Source organism: Takifugu flavidus, chromosome 8 (genome assembly GCF_003711565.1).
Source record: "Takifugu flavidus isolate HTHZ2018 chromosome 8, ASM371156v2, whole genome shotgun sequence".
Classification (NCBI taxonomy): Eukaryota; Metazoa; Chordata; class Actinopteri; order Tetraodontiformes; family Tetraodontidae; genus Takifugu; species Takifugu flavidus.
In genome coordinates, this window is record NC_079527.1 from 10478620 (window position 1) to 10489429 (window position 10810).

The following is a 10810-nucleotide window of genomic DNA, read 5'->3' on the forward strand; positions in this document are numbered from 1 at the left end:
ACATGGGTAATAAATAGTTAAATAGCCAATGAGCTGTCTTCCAGTCCATTACGTGGGGTTCATTTTTCATCGCGCTGCACCGTGGATTTGAATCCCCCTACTGGCCGCTCGGTTGCATTACAACACTAACATTAGGACCGAACGTGCGGATGTCAGATTAATGGGTTGTCAAAGACATTTAAGGGGTGATTGCGAGCAGTAGGCAGAAGTGGCCTTAGTAATGTCTTTCCAGATTATCTGATATTGGCATTAAGAATCAGCATGCATTATTACTCGTGTCCAGATGTTCTCCTCTGGTCCACCACTGGCCTGAAACACAACACACTCTGAAGTATCCTCATCAGTATGCTTAGCTTCAAGGAGACATTTCAAGGATGTGTCATTGTGGTGTTCCTCGGGATTGTCCACATGATGTCTGCCAGTAGGCTCTGTGTTAAATCTCTGGTGTGAACAAGTTTGAACCTTTTAACGTATTCAAATTAGCAGAGCAGTTGTTCTGGCCGTCTGTCTCCGCCTGACAAGTATTAACGTTAAGCTTTTTTAATCTGTAAACTATTTACAACATGCCATCTCTGGACCCTGATTAAAAGTTTAACCTTAAAGTCACCCAAATAACAGATATGACATATCAGCACAAAAAAAGATCACATGCAAAGTATAGATTTCTTTTATTTAACAGTGCAGAATTAGCCAGTAAAAAGTTCCCTTCCCACATAAATACATAAATAATAAAAATATAAATTCACATGGAAAATATTCCCATTTAACCACATTCATTCTGCCTCTCTTCAAACAGTATTCAACATCAGTGACACAGAGAACACAAAGTGCTATTGAGACGAGTGAGAAATCATCCTGATATTTGTGTCATTGAGGTGAATCAGACTGGATTATAATTATGCCTAAAAATGTGAAACAGTTGCTTTGACAATATCCGCAAAAAAAAATAAATTACTAGTTGTTGCATCTGCCTCAAAACATCCTGAAAATAAAATCCATTTTCTGAAATAAAATTCTGAGACGTCCTGACAGAAAGTGAAACATTCGACTAAAGTTGAAACGTTGTCATAAAGAAACCCAGAAATAAAGGAAAAACAAGTAATTAAGGTAGTTTCTTTATCGTTCCAACCATCATCTCCAGTTTAACCGGGACGACGTGTTTTAGACACACACAGCAGAGATTTCCTGTGTGATCCGACTGGGGTCTCTTATGTGGCTGAATCCAAAGATCCACACGAGATCTCCACTTTCATGAGAACTGAAAGCGTTCACAGATGGTCTATTTCATCCTCGTCGTCCTCGGAGCCCGACGGCCCCTGGCGGACCTCCTCGTACCACTTGTTGGTCAGAGACTTCATCTGGATTCGACCGCGCAAAAGGTCCTGAGAGGCAGAAAAATAAATAAGGACACAGAAGCAGAGCCCAGAGGAGGGGGAGGATTTCCTTTTACCTCCTGGGTGAGTCGGCGGGTGAAGAAGGGGTTGAGGTATTTAGCATCAAGCCACATAAAGCCCTTCAGATCTTGTCGATGGAAGATCTGAGCCTCGTATTCCTCCTCTGTCAGTTCTGACAGGTGCCCCGACTCGATGGTGTGACCCTGGAGACAAAGACAAGCAGTCGGATAAATGAGGGGGGGGGCTGAAAGGCCAACTAATCAAATGGGGGTGAAATGGAGAAGATGAAGGTGAGGCCGGGGTGGTGGGGGGCGAGGACGCGCGGAAGGCGAGATGATGGAGGAAAGGGAGGGAATTACATCAAAGAGGGAACACGAGGGAGATGTGTGTGTGTGTGTGTGTGTGTGGGGGGGGGGGGGGTCTGCCTGCTGGTGCTCCCACTTGGGTGCCTGAAAATCCGAGCGTGTCATTCATTACCATCTTCTCCGTCTTGCTGAGGTTGATGTCTTTCATGTTTTTACGCCGCGACTGGCTTTCCTCGATGTCCATGATGCGGATCAGCGGCATGGTCCCGCCCCCGAGCAGGAGGATGGTGAAGAGCACGATGATGATGGTGGTGGTGCCGATCAGCTGCCGCTTCTCGATGGGCTCCAGGCCCAGATGGAGGCTCAGGGCGTAGGGGATGGCACCACGCAAACCTGGCAGAGGAGGAGAGGGGGGGAAATAATCAAACGAAGCTGATCCACCATGAAATGATGTCATTTGCCGAACAGGATCAGCCTGGATCCTCTCACCACTAAACCACATGATGAACATCATTTTGGGGGTGATCTTGTGATCTCTGAAGAAATTCAGCAGGAAGGACAAAGGGAAGATGTTCACCGCTCGTCCCACAAGAACCAGAACCTGCGGACAGAGACGTGATCGTGGGGCGGCTGGTTTCGTGATCAAGCGGCCTTTTCTAAAAATAGACGGAGCTCTTACGATGCACCAGATGACAAAAGAGATTTCAAACTTATGAGGGAAGCTGAAGATGGAGAGGCCGAGGAAAGCAAAGACGCAGGTCTCTGGAAAAGAAATCAAACAAAAGTGGAATTGATGCAGGTGAATAAAGGGAAGCGTGCAGGAGAAAATGAGGAGCTCACTGACCGCACATGAAGGCGACCGTGCGCAACGTCTGCTGCATGAGGATCTGGGTGACAGGCGAAAGGTTGTGATGGGTGTAGTGGGACATCACAATTCCCGCAAACAGGATGGACATTATTCCTGTAGGTGAGAGCGAACCTTCAATTGAAGACAAAAGTCAACATTTAAACTCAAACCTGAAAGATTTTGCCTGCACCCACCAGACAGTTTGATGCCTTCGGCCAAACCGTAGGGGAGGTACGCAAAGATTATCATCATGCCAAACTCCAGCGAAGGAGTCTTCCTCAGGTCAAAGTGTTTCAGAAACTAATCTGTGAGTTAGGGAATAAATTACTGATAATAATAGAGAGAGGGAGAGAGAGAGAGCGTACTGTAGGAGTCAGGATACAAGAGCAGAGATGAGTCCAGTCAGGGTTCCCAGGGCAGCAGAACCAAAAAACATCTGGAGGAAATAATTCAGTGCTTGCAGAAAAGTCTCCCAGCCTGTAATGGTGGCGTTGTCAGAGCGGGAAAAGAATCCCTCTGCTGTGCTGTAAGACAGAATGAAAGTGGCAAATAAACACTTGCACTACTATTATCGAGCGCTAGAGGGCAGAACACACCCACCATTTAAACCTTAGTTGGAAAACTTCAGTCAGTCACAAATGTCATAGATAGATTCCTAGAAACAATTTTGATTGTAACAGACGCTGTACAAATAAAGATTGATTAATTGATTCCATTTTTGGTTTTACTGTTTTTAAACACACTGAAGACTAGTACCAAGTCATTTTATAATTTTGCAAATACTTCAGGGGACTTTTATTATTTTGCAAATTCTTCAGGAGATTTCTCTGCTTCATTATGTTGTGTTAATGAATGTGTGAACTAAATCTAACTCAAAATATTAACTATCCAGCCAAAGAGTCTGACCACAAACAAAGTGATTATCGGCCTATTTAATGCCTTGTTTACACTCTGGCATTCAGGACAATCGACTGTGCTGATGTTAGAAACAGGAGCTTTCGAAGAAGTGGCTCTGTAAGGCGCTAACAGCACAAATCTGTTAAGCCTATCTATATTTAATGACTCATTTACTCTATGGAAGCATGCGGGCTCTTGAGATCACTTTGCGCACTTAGCAGCCTTCAACTAGAGAAGATAAGATCCTTAGAGCGGCGAGACGGCAGCGTGAATGACAGATATGCAAAGACCAGCGTCCTGACAGTTTTGACGGTTTCTGTCAAACTTGTCCGTCGGCTTCTGTGTGTCTCTCTGCAAATGGCTAACGGCATATTCACCCAGACAATACATGATAGAAGTCCAAATCAAAACTGTCATCTATGATCTGGGGGTGATGTTAGACAGCAGAGGGGGGAAATGTCAATCAATGGCAGCAACACTGGCCAGTTTAGCAGTTGAAATACCAGAAAGGGGGTATATGTCGTCATTCAGTCAACAAAGGAGGAGTCATTCTTCCCTTTGTGATGCTAAAATAAGGGTGGGTGGGTAAAGTTTGAAGCACCTGAATAAAGCAGCAGCAGGAGGGTTAACAGCAGAGACTATTACTTTGTGAGTACGATGGAGACGGCGTCGTTGAGGATGCTCTCCCCGAACACCAGCATGTTGAGGACGGGGTCCACGTTCAGGGCGTTGAAGATGGCGATGGTGGCTACAGGATCCACGGCAGAGATCAGCGAGCCAAAGGCAAAACTACAGCAAGACAGTGAATAATTATGTGTAACGGACTCCTGCTGAGCTGTATGCAATACTCGTACTCACCTGTCGGTCATGGTCATCTTATAGATGACATCAGCCTTGGGGGAAAAAGGGGGCAGAGAGAAAGCTTTTAGCACTGCAAATAGATGAAAATGTTCCAAAAATGTTTGATTCTGAGCTGTTGGAAGATACATCAATCCTCACCTGTCCCAGAAAATAGATGCCTCCTCCAACTATGAAGGCAGAGATGGCCGTGCCGATCACGGCAAAGAGCGTAATGGAGCCAATGTTCTGGAAGAAGTTTCCCTGGATATTCAAACACACACACATTCACTCAGCTCGACTATTCAGAGTTGGTCGCTGGTATTTTAAGTTACACACTGTTACATAACATGCAGCCACTGAAAATAGGAGCAGAGTGCAGGTACATCACTGAGCATCATCAACAGGGTTAAAGGTTTGAATGACATATGCAAAAAACTGACATTTATCCTATTATCAGGATCCTCACCCTGATCCAGATAATAAATCTGCCGTACCTTGTGGAGCGAGTATCCAGACTCAAAGATGATGGGTGGGAGGAGTAGAAGGAAGAACATATTGGGCCGAAACATTTCCTCCTCCTTTAAAAGGAAGACGTACAAATATTCATTACAGGCCACAGAAACCTGAACCTAACATAGGTTAAACCAGGTTAAGTGCAATCATCTGGAGTCTCTGTCAGCACAGGCATTCACAAAACCTTTTCCAACATAATCAATTAGAAAACGCAGTGAAGGGAAACATTTAAGTGGATAAATTAGGTCCTGCCTAAATGATTGATTTGTCGGCTGCAGTGTACACACACTTGCAGGCTGATTAAAAACAACAATGCTGAATTATTTGGCATACCAACATATTAATCTAATGTTGATTAGAATTAGTGTATAATTCTAATGTGCAAATTAGATGTGTTTTGTTTTGATAGCAATGTGTCAAACTTTGACACGTGACGGCCACACACGTGAGGTATTCCTTAATTAACCACATTCATTTAGTCACTTCTCTCTCTTGCTCGCTCTCTCTCTCTCTCATGAACGAGATCCAGTGGCCTTCGCTCTGATTATTCTGGCAATATAATGAAATAATTGTTGCTTCTTAACAGGCCGGCCTCCCCGATCAGCCATCATGTGCCCGTGCTGCATTACGCTCAGGCTGCCTAGTGTGTCTGTGCGTGATGCGCCACGTGTTTCCACATAAGAGTGCGTGTGTGTGTGTGGGTGGGGTGTGTGTGTGTGTGTGTGTGTGTGTGTGGGTGGGGTGTGTGTGTGTGTGTGTGGGTGGGGTGTGTGTGTGTGGTGTGGGTGTGTGTGTGTGTGTGTGTGAGGGTGTGAGGGTGTGAGGGTGTGAAGAATGCACAGGAAATGACTGAAGATCCATTTTAGTTTCATAGTTGGCGGTCATGCCAGAATCAAGAAGAAAGGGCAGAACTGAGTTCCAGCTCACAATATCTCTCACTGTATTCTCGAAGGCTGCTTTTTGACAGCTGACGGGGGTCTAGAGCGAGACCGAGCCCGACACGGCGCGCTGGAAGTGCAGAGATGGAAGAAAATGTACAGGCTAAAATGACCCAAGGGTCAGGGTCTACCTAGTGTGTCTGGTGAAGTTTCCTGCTCAAGAACAGTGCTAACAACACAATTCTAAGAGGCATTTAGTGAGGAGGTGGTGATAATAAACATTTACAGTCAGTCTCTGCACAACAGAGATGCTTTTCCTAAAGGTAATTATCAATAACTAACACTTACATTCCAGCTCAAACCTCTTCAAGGACAGGTCAGGCATAGACCACTGCCTATAAAGGATACAGGCTGGAGAAAAAGGCCACGACACAGTCTGGCCCTGCACACTGTGTCTTATTATTCATTCAATTAGCAGCCGAAGTAGGCCAGAGAAAGAATGCTGCGGAAGCACCACTTCTGCACAACGTTCATAGCCAGCAGTTGTGTCCCCGTTACTGCGAGTGAAAGGTCAAGAATGAATATTAACGTGAGCGGTACAAAGGGACGCCACGCATGCACCGCAATCTGACAGCTACAGCTGTAACAGCTACACGCAGGAAGGTCTCCAGGAGCGACTGAAGAGGCACAGACATGTGCAGTTTTATTATGGGGTTGCCTCACACTGTGACATGGACTTTTATGGCCTTCAGTTACTGTCCAAGCCGGCCTGAAATGTTCCTTTCCTCCTGAAAGGGTTCATGCATTACCTGATAGAGGGAGCAGGTAAAGTAGTGACACCAGAACAGGAAAGATGGTCATACTGGGAAGTATCAATCAGTTTTTTTTCCCTCCCAAGAACGATTACTAATAAAGCTTTATATTGATTAAACAACAAATTAATAATAATTAAAAGTCAGAACTTCTTGTGGAAAGGTGAAAGCACAGTCAAAAGGTCAGTGGAACACTAGAAAACTATCCCTGGAGGGTCTGCACACAATGACATTATCACAAGGAGAAAAAGGCGGCTAAAACTTAGGTCTCTGCATTGCTCTCTATGTGGTGCGAGAGGGATCTGTTAAAATTATCTGCTGCCCTTTGGAGCTTCAAACTCATAACAGGAACCACTAAAGAGAAGTGCTACTGCCAGATATTACAAGCCATACAGAGAGGGGTGTGTTGTTCTCTGTGCTGGCTGAAACACACTGCAGAACTCTCTTTTTACTTCCTACTGGCACACAATTCCTTCTCCGATCTGTGTCAGAGCACAGGGGAGAGATGGGCAGATGAGAGGGAAAAGAAAGAGGTCTGTGGTAGCAGAAAAGGCTTTTGAAGTGCTGGATTGCAGCGAAAAGATTGGAGATAAGGCGAGGGTGGTAGCGAATAGAAATTTATGTAAGAGATAAAAGATGGGAGACAAAGCCAGCGATGACAGGATGTCATTGCCAGAAGGGCTTGCGCAGCATCAGCGCTCCCAGAGGCTGCTTTGATTAGCCAAGTGGGCCAGCTTTGGGAACAGGACAGAGGGCGGCCTTAGAGGTAACCGCATCCAGTTTAAGCCTGCTGAACGAGCTGGTGTCAGCGGGATAAAGACAGACCCTCTGAGGGCTGCAGATCATTGATTGTGCTTCCTGTGGGTAAACTACCCACAGGAAGAGATGGTGGAGAGATGGTGGGGGAGGGCCATCATCGGGGGAGGACTTTCCTTGTCTTTTGTTTATTGATGAAGCTTTTACCAACCCCCTGTCATCGGGGGGAAGAGTCTTCTGAACTTTACACTGGTAGTACTGGTGCACATTGTTGTGCCAACATACCAGCTAAGCCAATATATTGACATTCTAATGAAGGTGGTGAGTGTCTGGGGCAAGAATGGTTAAGGGAATAATTTTCAGGCACATTTTTATTTTTGCCTGTTTTTCTGCAGCCCCACACAAAACCCCTGCAGCACATCGCATTGCATATTTACTATTGTGATTACAGGGCTTGTCATACCACAAACACACTGTAACTGGACAGGTGAGCGGTAGACTGAACAAAGTCAGTGGAGTAGAGGTTCACATGGGCCCTTTTGGGGGAGATGGGGCTCCTGTTACCGGGGCCAATGGCTCGGTATCATCAGGGGGTTCTCATTCCAAAAAACAATGCCACCAGTGTACAAGACCCAACCTGTCCTCCTCCCCCTCTCTACAGCTCTCTCCACCTCTTTGATTTGTTCTTTCATTCACTGGCAGAGACGAAGGAATGTTAATGAAAGGCTGTGAGAACCAGAGGGGAAAATATGAGACTTCATAGAGGTACAAAGGAAATGATATCTGGCAAAAATGAATGTGCACTACTATGAAAAGGCCTCAGAACAGAGCTCGAGAGATATTTGTGAGGACGAAAACACGAGCAGTATGTCACTGAACAAGAAAACGCAGGCAGGGAATGAAAGGTGAAGCACAGCATAATAAATTGTGATTTAATCTCTAAGCTTGCTGCACCCTTCTCAAACACAATTATTTATGGTTCTCAAACAAATATGTCATGTATTCCAAAGGGATTCAATAATTACATGGATAAATGGATGGATCATGTGCAGTTTTACAATGTGTACATTGAGGTTTGTTACCTTCCAGTTGGCCAGTTCCTGGAACTCAATGATCTTAATGAATCCCCCCATTAGAATCCCTGGAAAAGAAAAACAGTTCAACCCAGAAAGTAGTCCTGTAAATGGATGCTGTACTTAAAAATAATTAGATACAAGGAGGTTTCATAAGCAGTTGTGTTAGTTTTTTTCTTTCACGAGTTCCCTTTGGAGCCTCAGCTCTCCTCTCACACGGCGCTGAAGGACATTAATTAACAGGATGAGTAAAACATAAATCAGCATAAAGGGCAGAGAAAGAAAGATAGATAAGACGAGAATTAATGACGACATTAATGATCTACAATGGTCTGAATAAGACCCAGGCTTTCTCTCAGAGATGAGGGCTTTCAGAAGACAGAAAATGAACCAATGAGGGAATGGAAGTGATGAGGAAGGAACAATGCTTTCCAGTTAGTAAGCAGAGTGGCAGAAAAAGTGTGTTATCATGCGTCAGCAGGAATAGGAGAAGGGGCAGGAAAGATGTGTGTCACCCAGATGGAGTGAGTGTGAAAGCAAAAATGTACTAACTGTATAAAGAAAATGCAATTTCAAGCTTTGCTGAAGAAAAAGAACTTACCCAGAGATACAACAGCCACGCTCTCTGGAAGAAAATGCAGCTTGAACTTAATGAGCAGGTGCACCAATATGATGCAGATACCTGGGGAGAGTAGAATGAATATTCAGGACAAATACATCCACGTCCTAACTAACGTGTCACACCGACTCAGATCCGCCCAAAAATAACCCTCACATTGTCGTAGTGCTTAGATTTTTTGCACGAATGACTTTTCCACACATGATGAGCAAATGATGACCAGAGTTACCATAGAAACAGCTGCCACACTAGTCGGCCTTTGGTTACCTTAGGTAAGTTATTAAATGCATGCCATGGAAATATCCATGAAGGTCTAGCGAAGAGTCACTGGACTAGTGAAAGCAAAGAGAACCCATTTTCCCTCTCAACTAAAAACAACTGGTTCCTTAAATGTGGTTTTGTTAATCAAAACTCTCTACACCAGAACACTTCATTTCCCCAAATAGAACATGATTTTAAAACACCATAAATTTGCTGAGAGTGCAAAGAAATATTGGCGTGTTGGTAAAACTTGGCAGCAAAAGCAGTTAATAAATGTGATTTTGATTTGCAATTGCTGAAAGCGCCTTGAAACAATTTTGATTGTATAAGACGCTATATAAATAAAGATTGATTTGATTTGGATTTGATTTGAATTGTTCACGCTGCATGACTGCATGTATATATATATATATAGCACAATATATTCATTATTAAATACTTGGGACATGAATGTTGACATGTCTGATAAAGATGATCTGTCTGCAAATGAGCAATTGTGTTGATTCTCTTATACATGGTTGATGCCATTTCTAATGTGACTCAACCTGATGTGAACTGGAGCTCAATAGGATAACTGTATTGAAATAAAGTGGTAAATATATTTAACCATACCATCTTCTTTATCCACTTCCTTCATCCTAAATTACTAGACAAAGATGAATAAATATTTGACCTGGGATTTATGCTGATGCATGTTTATGGTGGACTAACTGGGAGAATACTGATAAAGACACAAATATAAGACCTCAGGAACAAAAATAGCACCAACCAATAACCAGCAAACTGAAGAATATGGTCAATCCGCTGGACTGCTCCTCTTCCTGAGCCTTGACCCCAGTTTGTACAGGAAGAATGGGTTTGGGAGTAGGTAGTGCAGGGGTCGTTGGCTTGACAGTTGGTGTTGTGGAGAGGAGGGTCTCATTATTGTAGGTCTCTGTGTCATTGGACTTGCTGTGGGGATGAATAGAAAATAGAAATATGTGTTGTAAATTAAGTAGAATAACCAGCCAACACACAAAACATTACATTCATAACATACATATAACTTAACATTTCCTTAAGGTGGAAACTGTAAATGACTTTACCGTTTTAAAGTACTTATGAAGCATAAACGACAGGATTGCTCGCTATAGAATCTACTGCTAGTTAGCCAAGCTACAATGGAGCGATGGAATAAGTGTTTGTGAGCTCAGACCTGGAAGACAGCGGCTCGTTCCCTTTTGTTTCCTCCTCTGTGACAAGTCCGCCACCATTATTCGACTTTGTTAGACCTTGCTGTTGTCCACCTTGAGTATCAACATTATAGGTGATAGCCTCTCCGCCATCTCTCTGACGAACTACCACTTCCTTTTGCCTCTTAACTCGCTCTGGCGCGCACGGAAAAACGACTAAGGCTAAAAGGAACAACAGCAAAAATGCACGACTGCTGCACGACATTCTTAGACGCGACGGTCTAAACTTGTAAGCGACATTTTTCAATAAAAACATTCTAAGTTCCACGTATTCATCTGCATACACTAGGTGACATGACTACACCACTTCCTTGTTAGGGCTTCTTGGGAATTGTAGTGTTTATATTCTCAGCGGAAGTCAAAAAAGAGAAGCGGGCTCTTTT

At 43.9% G+C, this 10810-nt stretch overlaps 1 protein-coding gene across 1 annotated transcript; it reads right to left on the bottom strand.

Annotated features, from left to right (window-relative positions):
- Positions 1-651: 651 nt before the first annotated feature.
- On the bottom strand, positions 652-10748 carry slc9a8 (solute carrier family 9 member 8). The gene is made up of 16 exons (XM_057039895.1): positions 10391-10748; positions 9965-10146; positions 8917-8997; positions 8325-8383; positions 4778-4861; positions 4443-4544; positions 4302-4336; positions 4089-4232; positions 2929-3070; positions 2741-2846; positions 2544-2660; positions 2379-2461; positions 2189-2300; positions 1872-2092; positions 1451-1597; positions 652-1382 (listed from the first exon to the last, which is right to left on the bottom strand). Exons 1-16 carry the CDS (start codon positions 10681-10683, stop codon positions 1269-1271), a joined length of 2022 nt encoding a protein of 673 aa, XP_056895875.1. The 5' UTR covers positions 10684-10748; the 3' UTR covers positions 652-1268.
- Positions 10749-10810: the final 62 nt, after the last annotated feature.

Bases quoted from the DNA above. Each gene is read 5' to 3' on its own strand.
- slc9a8 (XM_057039895.1), bottom strand. From the start codon at position 10,683: ATGTTTTTATTGAAAAATGTCGCTTACAAGTTTAGACCGTCGCGTCTA. The intron at 4,233-4,301 runs GTGAGTACGAGT...GTCTTGCTGTAG, and splicing joins AAGATGACCATGACCGACAG to TTTTGCCTTTGGCTCGCTGA. The intron at 2,093-2,188 runs GTGAGAGGATCC...CTCCTCTGCCAG, and splicing joins GTTCATCATGTGGTTTAGTG to GTTTGCGTGGTGCCATCCCC.